This window comes from Tripterygium wilfordii, chromosome 18 (assembly GCF_013401445.1).
Source record: "Tripterygium wilfordii isolate XIE 37 chromosome 18, ASM1340144v1, whole genome shotgun sequence".
NCBI lineage: Eukaryota > Viridiplantae > Streptophyta > Magnoliopsida > Celastrales > Celastraceae > Tripterygium > Tripterygium wilfordii.
Genome location: NC_052249.1, coordinates 79,106 through 97,204, shown reverse-complemented (window position 1 = coordinate 97,204; position 18,099 = coordinate 79,106). Strand labels below are relative to the sequence as shown.

The window sequence follows — 18,099 nt, the reverse complement described above, 5'->3', positions numbered from 1 at the left end:
TTCCTTGGAAAATGTAGTCCCCCTCCTAAGAAACAAACACTAGTTATGCTTATTCATGACTATGAGAGGGAAACTCAACGTGATTGCGTGTTGGGAATGCCACCTACTACTTCCCCTCTTGTGTGTTAAACCTAAACACTTATTAAAAAAAAGAAACTTGTCTCTCCTCAAATCTTTCTATCGCAATAATGTCAAATATCAATAAATATTTAATCTGAGTTAGTTTTTCTTAAACCCTAAACCTAAAGAGAAAGTAATGAGAGAAAAAAAAAAACAAGAACCCCTTGAATCCCATAAATCATTCAACAAAACCCATAATTCCTTCCTGGCCCATTAACCCTGGCCTATTGAGACTTCCCTTGTTTGCACAGAATGTGGGAAGTCAATGCTTGCTCCCATTTCCACTTCCACTTCCAAATGCTTAATCCATATTTTATTCCCATGATTTATTCTTGGAGTCAACAAAACACCACAATTCAATGATACATACAAGCCAACTGATAATGGAATAACTATAAAATTATTTGTTACATATAGCACTAAAAAGTTCATGGCGGCAACGGCATGTTTGTCGGCAGTTTTTGGTCCCTGTAAACATCAAATACTTAGATTGTCGCAACTCACCGACTAGTTAAATGAATTGTTTATTGATGCCAAGAGCTAGCTGAAGTTGAGTTCCGCAGCTGGAAGAAGAATTCATGTTTATGTTAGCCGACTAGGTCACCCCACCCCTAGGTGATTAGATTGCATCTTGCTCTAACCGCAAGAAAGAAAGTTTAGGGCATTTTCAAATTGCTGTCACCAGACCAGAAACCAGATTAGTAATTAATAATACATAAGTAAATACGAACACTAAGTGTGATATTATATAAATAACAAAATCAAAGGCAACAACATTATTACATTATGAAGCTAGCTACTTCATATGATATCATATATATTGTGTAGCTGAACGTCACATTATCAAATTCTAAGTTTCAAACACCATTATGTGGAAAGAGACCTCCGAGTCGGTCAAGGCATCGTCATTCTTATTATTTCTATTAACATTATATCTACTCCTGTCTCCAATTAATGCCAATAAAAGAAAAAAAATATATATAAAATCTCGTCATCTTTGAATTCTAATTAATGGACACTATGAAGCTGTTTTGTCTTTCCATTGTCACTTTCCCGACAAGGAAAAAATTGGTATAAACAATTTATTGCAATAAAAGACACAGCAGAAAAATTATTTACTTTGGCTGCAAATTTTTAATTTGTAATATCTCGACTCATATAACTATGGTTTTGTATGTATGTAAGCACATTATGAATAGTTGAATTAGCTAGAAAGGAAACATTTCAATTGAATATCAACTTTGATTCATTACGCCAACAATCTGCTACTTTTCTGATGTTTAGGACGTAGATCTTATGGAAGACATAAAACCCTAATTATAGGCTCACGTTTGGTCTGTAGAGCAGACCTCAGAGCACACAGGGAAATAATCAAATTGAATTAGTTTACAAATATTTTTTGAGATTTTCTCTTTGTCAATTTATACATTTTTCCTAGTCAATAGTATTGACTAGCTAATATAGCTTTACCGAGTAAAAGAGTAAAGAAAACCCCACTAGGACTAGGGAGGGAATGCCGGGATGGAACAGGAAACAGAGGCGAAGAAGAAGAAGCTAAGCAGCACAAAGACCAGGTAAAAATTCACCACCTGGGGCTGGGAGCACATGCTGTGACTCGCAAAATTAAATTTGAAGTCAACTTTCATCCTTGCACTTATTTGTGCTTTTAACAATTGAATTCTCCTCTCATGAAACCGCGTGTGAACAGTGTGACTTTTCTTTGCATCAGTATCACCCGCGTTCAAAGTCCAAGACTTTGATTCCAACAAGAGGAAAAACGCCATACCCAAATCAAAGGCCTCTTCTTTACCATGGTTTCGCTTCCTTCTTTCGATATCTCTTGAAAGAAAGACTCGTGTTTAGCATCAAGAACTCAACTTCTCTAGTTTTTCTTAAGCTTCTTTGGGTTTTTTTTGTGTTCTTTTCTTTTTAAATATCTTAGTGACAGCAAATAGGATTGTTTTTTTTTTATTCTGGGTTCGTCTCGTGGTCTCCTTCCTTCATTTCCTTCTCCCCTTTTCCTTGAGTGCATTCGTTTGTTGTTTTGTTGTAAAGACTCTTCTTTTTGCCCCCCTTCCCAGAAAAATCCACTTCTCCAAGCCTGTATTTTTTTTTTCGTTTCTGGGTTTTCCCTTAACAAATGCTTTTGAAGTTGGGGAGTTCTTGAATTTTGTTTCCCAAGGTATTTAAATCGTTTTTCTCTTGGTTTGTGTAGGATTTTCTTTAAAGCCAAGCAAGGAGAGATCACTGCTATGTGTTGCAAGGTTTATCTCCTTTTGGTTCTTCTTTTTGTTGTCTCTGGAACCTTTGAAGCCATTCGCAGCATCCATGATCATACAAGGAATCTCGATTCCAATTTCTCCTCTCTTGCTGGAATCGAGTTGCCTGTTCACGTGAGTTTCAATGTAGTTGCTTCTTCAACAAGCACTGGTTGCAATTTCACATCGTCAGAGAAATCTAAGAAAGTAGAAAGTACTAATCTATCTGAAGAAGATAATGTTGATGACGAAATTGATGGAGAGGATGCAATATCTGAGGAAAGCAACAAACAAACAGTGAAGCTGCACTTGAAGCATCGACCAATTAGGAAAGAATCAGAGGCTAAAGGTTCCGTGGCTGAGTCCAACCTAAGAGACTTGACTAGAATTCAGACTCTTCATACAAGGATCACAGAGGAGAAGAACCAAAACACCATTTCAAGGCTAAAAAAGGATATTAAGCAACCAAAGAAGGATATTAAGCGAGTGGTTGCTCCGGCAGCCTCACCGAAGAACCAAAACACCGTTTCAAGACTAAAAAAGGATATTAAGCGAGTGGTTTCTCCGGCAGCCTCACCAGAAAGTAGTGGATTCTCTGGGCAGCTCATGGCCACTTTGGAGTCAGGTGTGAGCCTTGGCTCTGGAGAGTACTTCATGGATGTCTTTGTGGGTACACCTCCTAAGCATTTGTCTCTGATTCTTGATACTGGTAGTGACCTTAATTGGATTCAATGTGTGCCTTGTTATGATTGCTTTGAGCAGAATGGACCTTATTATGATCCTAAGGATTCCAATTCATTTAAGAACATAGGCTGCAACGATCCGAGGTGTCATTTGGTTTCATCACCTGATCCTCCTCAGCCTTGTAAAGCTGACAATCAAACGTGTCCTTATTTTTATTGGTACGGTGATAGTTCTAACACAACTGGGGAATTTGCTCTGGAAACATTTACAGTTAATCTCACATCTTCTACTGGGAAATCCAAGTTCACGAGGGTAAAAAATGTGATGTTTGGTTGTGGTCATTGGAATAGAGGCCTATTTCATGGAGCTGCAGGTTTGTTAGGACTTGGGAGAGGGCCTCTCTCATTTTCCTCTCAGCTTCAATCACTATATGGTCACTCCTTCTCATATTGTTTGGTGGATAGAAATAGTGATGCCAATGTCACTAGCAAGCTGATTTTTGGAGAGGACAAGGACCTCTTGAACCACCCAGAGTTGAATTTCACTTCATTGGTTGCCGGGAAAGAAAACCCAGCCGATACATTCTATTATGTCCACATAAAATCAGTCATGGTTGGTGGAGAGGCTCTCAAGATACCAGAGGAGTCTTGGCAGTTATCGGTTGATGGTAGTGGTGGAACCATCATTGATTCGGGTACTACACTAAGTTATTTTGCAAAACCAGCTTATGAGATAATCAAGGAGGCCTTCTTGAAGAGGGTGAAAGGCTATCCGTTGTTAAAAGACATCCCGATTCTTGAACCTTGTTACAATGTATCAGGAGTAGAGAAGATGGAGGTGCCCGATTTCGGTTTACTTTTTGCAGATGGAGCTGTGTGGAATTTTCCTGTTGAAAACTACTTCATCCGGCTGGATGAGGATGTTGTTTGCTTGGCAATTATGGCAACTCCCCAATCTCCTCTTTCAATAATTGGCAATTATCAGCAGCAAAACTTTCACATCTTGTATGACACCAAGAAGTCTAGGCTGGGATATGCACCAGCAAATTGTGCTGACATTTGACATATTGTCGAAGAACTCCAAAAGTGGTAGGAGAGAAACTGTAAACACGGTGTCTCCGAAGGGATATATATATGTTTTGGTTTTTCTTTTAAGATAGAGATGAAATACACAGATTAGATTCATTGTTTTTCTTTCTTTTGAGGTTAATGACTTGTGTATTGACAAAGAGAATTATAGTTTGTTTAACAAAGGATGCGGCAATCTGCAACTGCATTTCCATGCATATTGCATATTTACCTCTTCATTTTGTTACTGGCAAAGAAAAGAAGGATAAAGAATAAAGTTCAAATTACAGACACTCTTTGATGCATTGCTTTATAATTTACTGTTCAATTCGTCCTTAGTCCAACTTGCAGATCAACTAGAAAATCATCATCATTGTAGCATTATTGAAGACAACATTGCGTGCACAAGATTTATGCAGTGGGGTCGGAGAGTTGCAAGATGCATGCAGACCTCACACCCACATATTATGTGGGAAGATTGTTACTTATTATTATAATTTAAGAACAGGTCAACTGTTAGGTGTGTTCTTCATTTTGTGTGTAATTGAAGGAAGAGAGTCAACTGTTAGGCAAGTTAAGTAACAAGAATTCTATGTTATTTTCTTTCTTTTCTTCCTTCCTTCAAACGACAGACTGTTGAATGACAATGAAAAACGGCCGGTAAATTTTTTTTTCCCTTGTAACAGGCAGTTGTTTCAACAATATCAGCATAGTTGAATAAAAAAAACAGCTTTATTATTATTTGGACTCTTTGTATTGATGTCGACTAGTACTTAATGCAAGATGACGTGAGTAAATTTGCTGTGACTGGGAAGCTTTTCCTGGTTTGCTGCCTCAAGATGTTTGTCTTTTACTACTTTTCTTGCAGTATCGTTTGAAATAAGTTAATACTATTTCTGCATTTTATGAACTCTCCCGTTGTACTTAGAATTTGATGTTAAAAGAATGTTTAGACAGCAGAAATGAAGGAGGATTCACAAACAATCAAGCAGCAAGAATGAATTTTGATTCAAACCCCAGTTCAATATTATTCTAGCTAGATATTAATAGGATAAGAGAATAGGCTGAAATTAAATTCTGTTTGCATTGCAACTTGATTCTAATTGAGTTACAAGAAGACATATAAATACACATGGTTGTTTGTACAATTCTATCTACTGTTTACAAGAGTCCTACATACAAGTGATTGATTGTTGTTACAACAACTTGGAACAGAACTTTGAAGATAACGTGATGATCATGTTGTTCTTGCTGTTGTAACCAAGTCAGAGAGAATAATATTATCTTTTGGACCACTCGAATCGTCCACCTTTTATGGAACTTCTTCTATCTTGGTTTGGCTGGATAAACATTCTCTAACAGATATATACCCTCTAAAACCCTTAAGAATAACCTATATTTAAACTTCCTGGAAGACGATCAGTTCAAGAAAACAGACATTCAATAATCATCTTCTGAGGGTTAGTACAGTACAGGTGGAGGAGTTGATAGGGATAGTTAGCAAATTCATGGTGAGTGCAATTAGAGCAAGTATTAATTAATGTCTTGTTGTGGGTGCAAGTGGATTAATGGGAGAGGAACAGAAGAGACATTTCAACTAACAATATCACCACTTTAATTGTTGTGATCAAAGTCTGCCCTATGGTGCAGGGTTTTCTCTCAACAAGTTGGTCATAGAAGAAGAATGTCAATGGGGAGATTGTTTTGGTCGCATGGTCAAGCCAAACACAATTAGGACTGACCTCTGCCACAGATGCTTGATTATCTCTATCATTCATATCATATCATAGGGATGCAAATCAAAAGATGAATGGTTTGGTAATTGGTATGGTTGCTTTCATGATTGGATTGGATTGGATGTCTCCTTTTCGAGCTTGGACTTGCAAATGTGAGTTAGGACCTTCGAACGTTTTGGGCCTTGAAAGGTTCGTTGGACACATGTTATGGCCCAATAAGCTAAATTGAGTATTATTAGGGTTTAAAGACCGCCACTTGGTCTTCAACCAGAAAGGGAGATCGAGAGGGGGTAGTCACCGGTAGCTCTCCGATCGTAAAGATGGTTGCTTACAGGGTATGTTATGTGCGGTCATCAAAATCGCCTGTTTTTTTGGGTTCTCTGTTTTGTCTTAGTAAAATGATTTCGTTTTGTGTTTTTGGGATCAGTTTCATCAGTACCAAGTGGTCGGGAGAGCTCTCCCTACCGAGACAGATGAGCATCCCAACATCTTTCGCATGAAGCTCTTGGCCACCAACGAGGTCTGTGCCAAATCCAAATGCTGGTATGTTTCCTCTGCCTCTTTTTGTTTCGCGACATTGTTGGATGAACATGAAGAAAGTTTCGATTTTTCTCCGTCTTTGGTTTGCTTTTTTTCTTACTCTTTTTTCTGAGGCTATTATAAATCTAGGGTTTTAACTTTTTTAAATGATCCAGGATTCTTTTATTGTTGGACGACTTCATTCGTGGGCTCTTGCTTTTGTTCTTATTCCCTTTATTATTATTTTTTTGTGTGGTTTTTTTTCAGGTATTACATGAGGAAGCAGAAGAAGGTTAAGAAGAGTAATGGGCAGGTTCTAGCTATAAATGAGGTATTTCTATCCGACACTTTGTATAAATCCTTTGTGGTTTGTATTTGTGTGAGCAAGTTACTGCGAAATATAAAACATGGGGCTATCCTAGTTCCTACATGACATGTATGTTTGTAGACTGTGAGGCAATTGTTGTCTAGATTATGGCTTTTGCAGTGTGTTGGTGGGACTGTAGAAGCTCGTACTAAATTCCTGGCTTTAGTTAATAGGTTTTTGGATCATCCATATAGAAAAGGCATTGTTTACCTGCTTAATACCACACTGAGATTCTTTTGAATTATCGCTTGGTTTTCTTCTTTTTGTTTGTAATATTGTGCTTTGTGTTTGTTTATTGCAAATTTTTGTATACAACCTAATGCACTCCATTTGTGCTTCTTTTCTGTAGATTTTTTAGAAAAATCCCTCCAAGGTCGAACTATGGAATTTGGTTACGATATCAGAGCTGAACCGGTTATCACAACATGTACAAGGAATACCGTGACACAACTCTAAATGGTGCTGTGGAACAAATGTACACGGAGATGGCTTCTCGTCACAGAGTGAGGTTTCCCTGCATCCAAATCATCAAGACGGCTTCAATCCCAGCAAAGCTCTGCAAGAGGGAGAGCACCAAGCAATTCCATGACTCCAAAATCAAATTCCCCCTGGTGTCCAGAAAGATTCGCGCACCTACTAGGAAGCTCATTACAACATACAAGGCATCCAAGCCCAATTTGTTCATGTGATGTGGATTTTTGCATACTTGTTTTGTCATCTGAAAATTTTGATAAGTTAAATAGTTGACAATAGTGTTTCTTCTACGACCTTGTTTCGGGATGGCGCATGTTTGGAGTTGTTCTAAGCCTTTCAATTTTTGAAGATGGAGTGGTTTTAAACCTAAATTTATTTGATTTGAGGGTGGTGCTAATGCTATTTTTTAATGAATGTATTTGGGGTGTAGTGCATCTCTCTTTGTAGGCGTTAGCATTATTTGCTGTGAAATGGTAATGTAATATTCAAATGGAAATGAAAAATGTCTAGAAACTCCTAACAAGTATTGTACAAACCACAAGGCACGCAGCGTTTACTCGAAATGATTATGTCGCAATCAAATAGAAAAGATTGCAAAACAAAAGGGTCAATATAGAAACTGTTACATCATTTTACAAAAGCATTCACTCACCAACGGGTACATGTACAAAGGATATAATTGGCACAACTTACAAGGCAGCAATACATAAAGGGAGAGACTTCTTAGCCTTTAAAGTTTAAACTACTACTCATCTTTGTATGAACTCAGGGTACGCATACAACAGAATTTAAAATGGCAGATATATGAATCCTCAAAGGATTATGAAACACCTTGAAAGGAAAGTCGGTCACGAAGAGTGTCAAAAATTGATGAAGCAGCTGCATTTTGCGCAAAAGTCAATTTCAAACGACCAAGCAATTCACCATCTTTTGCCTGAGAAGCAGCGTCTGCAGCTTCCTTCGCCATGCCAATCCGAGCATAAGCCTGCTCAAAGGAGAGGCGGGGTTTGAGAAAAGAAATGTCGAGTCTGTTTTGCAGGGGAAAAGGAAAGCAGCAAACAAAAACTACACAAAGAAGAGGGGCTCAAGTGGAGGCATATCCCCCAAAACTTTGGATTTTCACATTACTGTTAATGTGAGAAGAATAAATATAAGAGTTTTATGTTACAAACTTACTATAGTTACCAGTAAAATTCAAAAATTTTCTTTTTCCTTTCATTGGTCATAAAATTTCTTCTCTCAAACAGTTATCAGAAACCAAACCAATCATTAAGCAGTCTCGTGCCACAGCAATTAGGCATCTCTTAAGGGATGACCTGGTATGGCACAAAGTAAATATAATATATTAGACCTTGTGGTGGGAAAATTTTGATTACCTCAGCTTTCTCACGGGGATCTGCAAGTTTTGGGATATACTTCAGAGCTTCACCTTTCTCATCCGCATCAATGCATGCTTCCACAAAAGGCCTGTAACCTACTTGACGGGAAAGATATACTTAAGATATCCTCAAAAAAAAATTGTTGAAAAGGAGCTCTATCCCAACATTAAAGCAACCCACACATTTAATTGCCCAAAAAGCAAGCAGCGGATGTCAGTTGAAACTAACTTGGCTTTGAAATTGAACTTTACCAATTGGAGGTCTTTTCTCCTTGGAAAACTTTTCCAGTGCATCCCAATCTCTGATTGTAGCCAAAGCAAAAACTTTAAGCCAATACCATCTCTTCTCAGAAACCTAGGTTGACCACAATGCAACATTCAAGATGCATATTTTATCATAAATTGTAAAATAAATAGTTACAACGATCATAGAGACTGGTGGGTATTCTATCACAGTTCACCCATGTAAATATACTTTTTCACTTTATCAGTGATTGCAGGGTAACTTTCATGACCTTAAATTCTGCTTTCACTCTCATTGCAGCACGATGATTTCCCAGTACAATACACGTCCGAATCGTGTCACTGATACTTGAATCAACGAAAATAGCCTGCTTCGTAGACACTTCTAGCTCATGTTGAATTCTGTACAAGTTAAAAGAAATCATCAGTCCAAGCAACATTGGTTTTAGTATAGGAAGTAACAGCTTCTAATAAACCAAGAATAAGAGGGGGAAAGAGAGGTAAAGGAAGTAGGGTTCTGATCAGGTACAAAATTCATTTGTCTTGCAAACAAAACTATGAGTCAAACCACTATCTCAAGTTTTGAAGGCACGAACAAGGGGAAACCATTACCGGTGCAATTACAATGACACCACTAATAATATAATGTAATCCCAGTTCATTTTAAAGCAAAGATGAATTAATTCTAGTACATGCAATTGCTAATATGGCACACATACTTTAAAATACTATGAAAGTAATTTGAGATGAAGATTACGGGTGGAAAAAAAAGAAAGAAGAGTAGATACCACATAGGTTTGGCCATTGCAATGGTGATCCGGATAATGATTTCAACATCCAATTCTTCATAGTAGCAAGTAGAAAAAAGTCTAAACTTTTAGCATATGTATCTGGTCACCTTTTTAGAAATTACTAACTGGAGAAAAAGATGATAGAAATTTTGATGCTTCTTATTCTTAGCTATATCTTAAGATTACTTGTCCATTTCCATCCCAAGGGATTCTGTAAAATCAGTATAGCATACCCAGATGAAGCCATACGGATAAACTACAAGTTTTATGCACATATATTTTAGTTAAATGGTTTGAAGAACCAAGGTAAGTTTGTTATCTCGTACCTCAACAACTTTGCATGCTCTTCAGCAGCCTTTGATTCAAAAGTATGTTCCTTGGTTTCTGCAAATAAACTTTGGGCCTTCTCAATAAGTTTTATGCGTGGGCCATGAAGTGGAGATCCTTTGCTTGCCATTGGATTTTTTCCCATTTCCCATGATTCTTTCCATAGAAGAAAAGCAACTTCCTAGAAACCATGTCAACTTCATATTAACACATACAGGCCACATAAACAATATTAAAGGACACAAATCAGCTATTCGATCGACTATCGAATAAGCTTAGGTGTGTTATGCATGTCTATCTAGTCTCTAACAACAAAAAGGAATTTTAAAAGGCTTAATGGATTTAAATACTAGAAGTTTTCCCATTTGGAACAATGAACTAAAGCACGAAAATGTACAACCACATGTGCATAGGATGCACACACACAAACACACACACAGGGAGAGAGAGAGAACAGGGGATAAGAGGCCGCAATTTTTTATTAGACTTAAGTTTGAAAGCTAACTATTTCTTGCAAATAAGATTTTTGAAGATTTCCTGTAATGCCCAAACCCATTATCTCCATAAATCTCCCCGTATCAGAATTCTGTGCACGCACATAGCACAAGACACACACACACACATATATATGTATGTATATAAAACAGTGCCAAGCAATTTACACGTACTTGAATTTGTCCAGTTGATAGGAAGAAATCCTTCAGGAATTCATGCTTGTAACACCTGAAAAATAAGGGAGACGATACAGTAATGCACAAAACGAATAGGACCATTGATGTCAAAAACTATCAAATTGATAATATCGATTCATTTTTCCTGTTCATTCTTCTTATTATATCTCCTCTAAAGTTCTCTCCTTTAAAATCCACTCCTCAAATCCCACTTCCCCATCCTTTTTACCTTTACCACTTTGCAGTACATAATTTACTTATCTAGAGCGCAAAACATTACTTTTGACGCAGCTGCACCCAGTGCCTTGTCTTATGCTGTCCACATGCTATAAGAAAACCTTAAATCTCAATAACTGTTCGATTCATTATGGTTCAGACATGTATTTGCACATTGAAGTCCTAATGAGAGAGGAGATCAAAAGCCTACGATAAAGAAATAATTGTGCATACCGTGCATAAGTTATAAACAAATCACGTGCCAGTGATCTGGCTTGAATCATTCCAAAGAACTCCAATGGTGGCCTCTGCATAAATTAAATGAACAGAATAGTTCATAAATCAATTACGGCAGTATGTATGACTTTATAGTTTCTTCCTAAGGAGATGCTTGAACACATGGAAGTAATACCTTTTGCCAGATGTGAAAGACGACAAGATATACGAGGTCCGTATCACCACTTTCTGTTGCCTTCGTCAAAGCTACATCTTCCTCCCCTATGCTTAATAAAAGAGGAACCTGAAACAATAGACCTCAAATAAAAAAACATATAATTTAAAAAATTTACATAACACGATTGCATTAGCACCTTTGTTTGTTCAAAAGGTAGTCAACTTACGGAATAAGTCAAATAGCAAAGGCAATAAAGATTCAGCAATAACAAATAACTGTAGAAAACATACCTGTTTGGAGGAGCGTGGTTCATGCTCAACAAGCATTGCAGCTAATTTCCGGCGACCACTCTTGTCTGCATGAGCAGCAACTGCTGCATAAGATATTCCTTTGCATAATTTCAACTGAAACTCAAAGCACAGTATTACAAATGTGGCATTAGCATGAAACAAAATGACTACATAGCAGAAGGCGCAAAACTTTGAGGCTAAACTAAACAACTAGGAGAGAATGGCGAACCTTATCGAGTAAAATTTCAAGAAGAGTGGCATCAGGAATTGCTAGTGAGGCTGTTATCTTTGAACAAGCCCAATGCATTATCACCACCTCCTACAGAAAGTAGATCAGAAGAAATAAAATTTACTTTCAGTTCCTATATAGGAAAAAAAGAACAACCATACATAGGCCATAAGATAACAACTTCACAATAGAACCACCAAATTTACATCGCCCTTTATTTATGAGTCATAGAAAAGAATTTATGAAAGGGCACCAAAGGGTGCTGAACTTACTTGATTCATTCCAAGGAATTCTGATATTCGGAATGCAAGGAGGTGTTGGTGGACATTAATCAGACGTCCAATTAGAACCGGAGCTGTAAGCAACTGAAGCAATAAACTACTCAGTGTAAATTGCAGAAAATGAATGCAAATTGAGAATTAAATGGAAACCAGTAAGTCTAAAAGACCTTATACTGCTGAATGCTAAGAGCAATGCCAATCTCAGGGCTGCGCACAGCATTTAAGACCCGCAAAGTTTTACACATATCTTGAATACGATCTCGTTGGAAATTACTGCCAAAGCCAACTGGATATCATTACCGATAACCAGAAATCAGGGGGAAAAATTGCTCGTTGTTTAAAGACCACAAATCAAAAACTATCCAGCAGAAGATAAAAATATCATCATCGCACATGAAAAATTCTTATTCATCAGATATTGCATTAAGATACAGCAAAAAGGGAGCCATGAGAAGCAAGCTTCAAGTGACATATGGAAGCAAGCAGAACCATAATATGTAATAACCAGGCTTTTGCCACATAGATGATAGATCACCAACATGGAGAAAAGCTATAAATTCCAAATATATGGGTCTATTGAGTAAAGGCAAACCAAGAAAATGTTGCAAGAACTCATAAAAGCTTTCATCAGTCTCAGCCTGCCAGACATACAACCAGACTGCATTGTTTTGAATGTCGCCCTTCTTTACAATTGAGTCACATGTCACCGACACCAAGGCCATATGCAGGGATATAAAGAAATTTCTAATTCCACATTCTATTGCAAAATGCAATCCAAACTCACCTGCAAAAAGCCTGACCATAGCTTGCAGCTCTTAATAGCGTCCTTTGACGGGAAATGTCAAATTCATGTCCTGCAGCATCAACACATGCTTCAACAGCCTCAGGCAAGGAATTGCGTATTAATCTCAGATTTTCATCAGCCTGGAAAACTGAAACCATCAGAGTCTTCTCATGACAAGTTACAGAATATACACAAACCCTACATAGCAAGTTATTTATACTTTTTAAGCAAATTCCTCCAAAAGCCCTCATGCACATGGATAGGAAGTTATATACCCCAAGGCATCATCTCTGCCATTATTACTACAAAAACCTTAGACAAATATCAAGGAAAACAAAAGATAATAGATCAACAAGGACCCGAGAATGCACAATGCTTCGAACACACAGCATGCCATGTTAACAAGAAAATTTTATAGCTTAATGAGCAGAAGGGTCTAAGAAGAATCACGAACTGAAAATAGATCAATTTTTCCAGGAAAAAAAATAAAAGTAATTTTATTTCACACATAGGCCCTTTTGATCCATATTCCATAGCTTGAGGGATGAAGTGCGCACAAAAAGATGAGAAAAAAATATTATATCTATTCCCAAAGAAGGAATGGGAGTGGCATACCTTAGCACTCCGCCTGTCAAAATGATCCAAGGCATCATAAAGTAATGCAGCAGGAGATGTGCTCCCAATCTTAAAGATAGATACAGTGGAATCAGGTACACGTTGTAGAAATTCCATACTGGTGTTTGATAATATCCTCACTCCATCAGACTCGGGGATAAACACCATTGGTTCATCATAAATATATTTCACTGGATCTCCAAAAGGACCCACCATCAAGAGCATATCATCCCAATAAAGCAGCACACTGTCTAATCCACACCAAGCCATCTGCTCTGGAGGAAGGGCTGACTGTAAACACAGAATACATTAATATTAGGCCAAAACACACTACTTCTGAGGCGGAGCAAGAAAACTAAGGTATAAACCAACCAAAGAAACATGGACAATGGATTCCATGAATTTTGAATCAGTCTGTTGAATTTAATTCAAAAGTTATATAATTGACAACAACCAGGGATCCATAACTTATTTTCTAACATCCAAATTAGTACCATGAAGAAGCACATTTCCTTTCACTCGACAACTTTAAGGAAGAAAAGGCAATGAATTGCATAAACTAACCTCGCACTCGTACTCGAAGAGCTTTGAAAACCCCGTAGTCATCACCAAAAGCTTCCCATCATGAGTGAACGAAGCTAAATACTTCCCATCCAGAGACACCACGATCTTCTGCAACGGTCCCTCCACCACGCCAAGCCCCACCGGCTGCACTCCGTCCTCGTCCACCATTACCAACCCTTCATCCATCCCCACCAACACCTCAACATTTCCAGACATCGTGTACTGAGGCTCGATCACCACGACGCAATGCATCACCCCTTCCTCCTCCCCACCCATTCCCGGAATATCCGCCAACCTACTGGGCCTGGGATTCTTAAAATCCGTCACGCAGAAGACCTTCCCGGCCCCGGTGATGCACACGACGCCGTCCCCCCAAAACACGCATTCCACCACATTCTCCTCGAAACACTCCTTCCCCAGAGAGAAGTGCGGCTCGATAAGGTCCGCATGAATGTTGTAGCGGAAAACGGTGCCGTCCTGCACGATGCAGACGAGTGTCTGGTCGTCCGTCCATGACATGCCTATCAGGCGTCCTCCCGGGTGCTTCCATATGGTCTCGGCGAGAAGGACGCCGGAGGAGGTGAAAATTCTGAGCTTGCGGAGGGCAGATTCGGAGTAGAGCTGGACGATCTTGGAATCGTCACGGATCACGGCGATTGGGCCTCCGAAGCTAGCGCAGGCAATCTTGTTCCGGCTCAAGTCGACGTGTTTCCATCTCATTGGGTAGAGCTCGGGCTTCCGGTAGTACCTATTGTAGAGGAGTTGCCATTCCGCTGCCACCGAGACGTTTGCCATTCTAGCGAGTAAGTAACCATGGATTCATGATCTATGTAGAGAAGTAGCCAGCAGTTGCAGTGGAATTTGGATCCTTAATCCTTCTGTTTGAGTGGTTCGCTCTATGTTGCTGGATTGAAGCCCAAAACAATATGGGCCGAATAATATTGTTCTCATTAAATGGGCTCGTTAAGAGATGGTAAGGCCGGCCTGTCCGACTAATATTGTTCGGGAAACTTTAGTCAGAGCCCGATGTTTAGTAATGAAATCCCTTATTAAACATAACCCTGAAAATCTAAAATTTTTATAAGTACACTGTACACCAAAATATATAAAATTTTAGAAATTTTAGAAATGCACCCAAGATAAGATGAAGAAGACAATCCAGAATCCGATTTGATTTCTCGAGGACTATCAAATACCCTGTTTGACGAAGCATCATCATCGTCGCTTACAGTATTGGGTTTTTGAATAGGTAATCACTAACTAGTATGATCTCGAACATGATAGCTTTGATAGAGGAGAAAATTTTCGCTTTTGAGGACGTACAGTCATCGGGTTCTCAATGTTCTTACTCTCCAAAGTGGAAGACTTGATCATCGAATCCAGATCCGAGTTCTCACCCTCCAAAGTGAAAGACTTGATCATGGAATCCTTCTTTACAAGACCTGTAGACTCGAGCACAAGGTCCATAAAATCAACAACAAACCAGGAGCCAAATAACAGCACGTGCATAAGTCACAGAAAGAGGCCAAACCAGATGCGTGATAAGACAATAGCCATGTGCGTAAGTCCGAGAACGAGCCCAATAATCAAATCGGAATAGAAACAAACGGATTTCGCTGTCGACAAAGGTGGAACATTTTCGGAACTTTTGTTCTTCAGAAGAAGTTGGAGAGGATGGGGTGTTAAGAGCTGAGGTCTAAAAAAAGCTTAGGTCAAGGTAAAGTCAACATAAGTCGGGGTATATTTGGAAAACATTGATGTGACTAAAGTTTCTCATATTGTTCTCATTAGGATTTTTGCAAGTGGTTTTGATTCCCAGGAATGAGTTTACTTGTACAAGCAACTTACTAAAATGAGAATTCTCAAAGCACATACCATAGTTTTGAGAATGTATTCCTGCAATGCAAATGGATTAAGCTGGTGCTAACTTGGCTCAAATTTCCTGTGTATATATAAGCAGATGATGAAGTTGATTGGTCTCAACTCTGAAGGTGATGGAAAGGAAACCTGGTCAAAAAAGTTGCTGCTTTCAGGAATAAAACTGAGAATTTAAATTAGTGTAAGCTAATCTGTGAAAGTCTAGGAACAAAATTTCTAACATGTCTAAGAAGTCAGAAAAAAAAATATATATGCTGAATTACAAAGCTATATGTCAGAAATTTGCAGTTAACCTGCAGATAAAATGGAGAATAGCAATACATACAGATAATGAATATTTTCTTTCACCTCTAAATTACAATTATGAATTCACATGAACAATGTCCATGCATTAAGGCTTGCTTGTAGTGATAGAATACTTTCATATCAGCCCTGATCACTCGTACGCATATAAGCAGACCTCCTGCTCATCCTGAGAAAAGGATGCATAGCTGGTGTGGAAAGAATTTGGTTCTGTTGCTAAGAGCCATGACTCCAAATCCCAATCGTTGGAAAGATTCTCCAGCTGCATTGTCGATGATAAGTCACATGTCTTATTCGCTACATTTATCTCTTCATTTAGAACCACATGGTAGCAGGCATCAAATGGATCGAAAGATTCATCCACGGATTCATCCTCTGTGCTACAGCTACTTTGAGGGTCTGCAATGTCTATGACAGTGATTGATGTCTCTACTATTTGGGATGGTTTGGTTTGAGGTGGGGCTGAAGAAATCGTGCTTCCATTGCTGGTAAGCTCTTGGACAAGCCTCTTGAAGTTAAAGCTGTCAGTGATGTACACCTTTGGCTTCATAACTTTGATCAAACTATTGAATTGTTTCTTCTCATTCTTAGAAATTTCCAGGGATGCTTCACTTGCTCTCTTCACCATTGTTTCAAATCTTCAAATTGGTTGGTTTGCTGTCCCTTGACTCAATATTTCCATGCTTATATAGGCAGAGGATGAAGTTGCTGGATTTGAAGGTAATAGAAAAGAAACAAGTTAAAAGACATAAAGATGCTTAAAATGATGTTGATTCGCCAATTAGGCTTACAATAGTAGTCCATGCCCACCAATTCCCTACCTTTCCATGACATATCTCTTCTCTCTCCTCTACCCATCTATCTATCTCTTTTTTTCTTTTAGTATGCATGATCATTTGAAGAATATGCTAAGGTTTGTATTTACATGGATATTGTAACATTAAGTTGGTCAAGCTCTGAAGTTACTTTCAGGACTGAAAGTATATTTTATACCATAAAAGTGTGCGTTCATGAGGGAAAAGGGCATGGAAAACAGCATTATCACACTGGAGTCATGTTGAGAATCATAAAACTTTCTAGGATCCTCTCAACTTCATATGCTTAGCTTTTAGAGAATCTCAACCAACCCAAAATACGTCTCCGTTTATGTCTTGTATGGCCAAATCCGATCTGATATTTATCTTTTAGTAAATACATAGCAATATTAGATGTAAACACAACAGTATGCAGAAGAGAAATTAAAATTTCAAAGGGGTTTTTTGGTGCAAGTCTGTTATATGGTTGGCAATATAATACTGGTCTCTGCAACTGAATAACTAAATTGATTTTTTTTTCTACTTTAGATTATTTCCTTAGGTTATTCAATAAGAATAGATGTTATTTCTTACCTTCAATTTTCTACTTTCTATGATGGCGTGTTATCCCTCTTTAGGTCTCTTACATTGACTGTTCAAGGGAAAATGTTAAAGGCCTGTAGTTGCATAAAAAATGTGGAAACTGATCAAAACTAAACAACATATATTGCCTTCCTGTCTTTATCTCCCTGATCTCTTATAATTAAGTTAAATTAATTTTTTAAATCAAAGGATAGCAATATTGTTATATTATTGTTAGAATACTTTAGCAGATCTTTATCTGAATTACGAAGAAATGTAGAATTTGTATTCAACTCAAGATGCAGCTTTTTGGGTTGTGTAGACATTAAACTTTTTCCTTTTAAGCTATAAAATATTGTCTGAAATGGTGTAGAAGTGATTATCCATAAGACTAAGTAAACCCATAAGTTTCATGGCAATAGCTATCCCATTACCTCAGCTTGTATTAATATTTTCCTAAGCAAGTGTTATGCATTTTCTTATGCAGGGGATAGAAAATCAATAAACAAGACAAGCACATATCCGAAAACCCAA

The 18,099-nt window shown here is 38.1% G+C and overlaps 1 protein-coding gene and 1 pseudogene across 1 annotated transcript; one reads left to right on the top strand and one right to left on the bottom strand.

The window, feature by feature from the left end:
- The first annotated feature begins 1,745 nt into the window (after positions 1-1,745).
- Positions 1,746-7,654, top strand: LOC119984254 (annotated as a pseudogene).
- Positions 7,655-7,816: 162 nt separating this feature from the next.
- Positions 7,817-14,884, bottom strand: LOC119984774 (protein VACUOLELESS1). The gene is made up of 15 exons (XM_038828882.1): positions 14,009-14,884; positions 13,445-13,735; positions 12,830-12,969; positions 12,213-12,318; positions 12,037-12,129; positions 11,765-11,854; positions 11,536-11,649; positions 11,264-11,371; positions 11,086-11,159; positions 10,633-10,687; positions 9,964-10,145; positions 9,119-9,248; positions 8,856-8,958; positions 8,602-8,699; positions 7,817-8,210 (listed from the first exon to the last, which is right to left on the bottom strand). Exons 1-15 carry the CDS (start codon positions 14,801-14,803, stop codon positions 8,046-8,048), a joined length of 2,544 nt encoding a protein of 847 aa, XP_038684810.1. The 5' UTR covers positions 14,804-14,884; the 3' UTR covers positions 7,817-8,045.
- Between the last annotated feature and the right edge of the window lie 3,215 nt (positions 14,885-18,099).

Bases quoted from the DNA above. Each gene is read 5' to 3' on its own strand.
- LOC119984774 (XM_038828882.1), bottom strand. From the start codon at position 14,803: ATGGCAAACGTCTCGGTGGCAGCGGAATGGCAACTCCTCTACAATAGG. The intron at 11,855-12,036 runs GTAAGTTCAGCA...TACTTTCTGTAG, and splicing joins AATTCCTTGGAATGAATCAA to GAGGTGGTGATAATGCATTG. The intron at 11,372-11,535 runs GTATGTTTTCTA...CTATTGTTTCAG, and splicing joins AACCACGCTCCTCCAAACAG to GTTCCTCTTTTATTAAGCAT.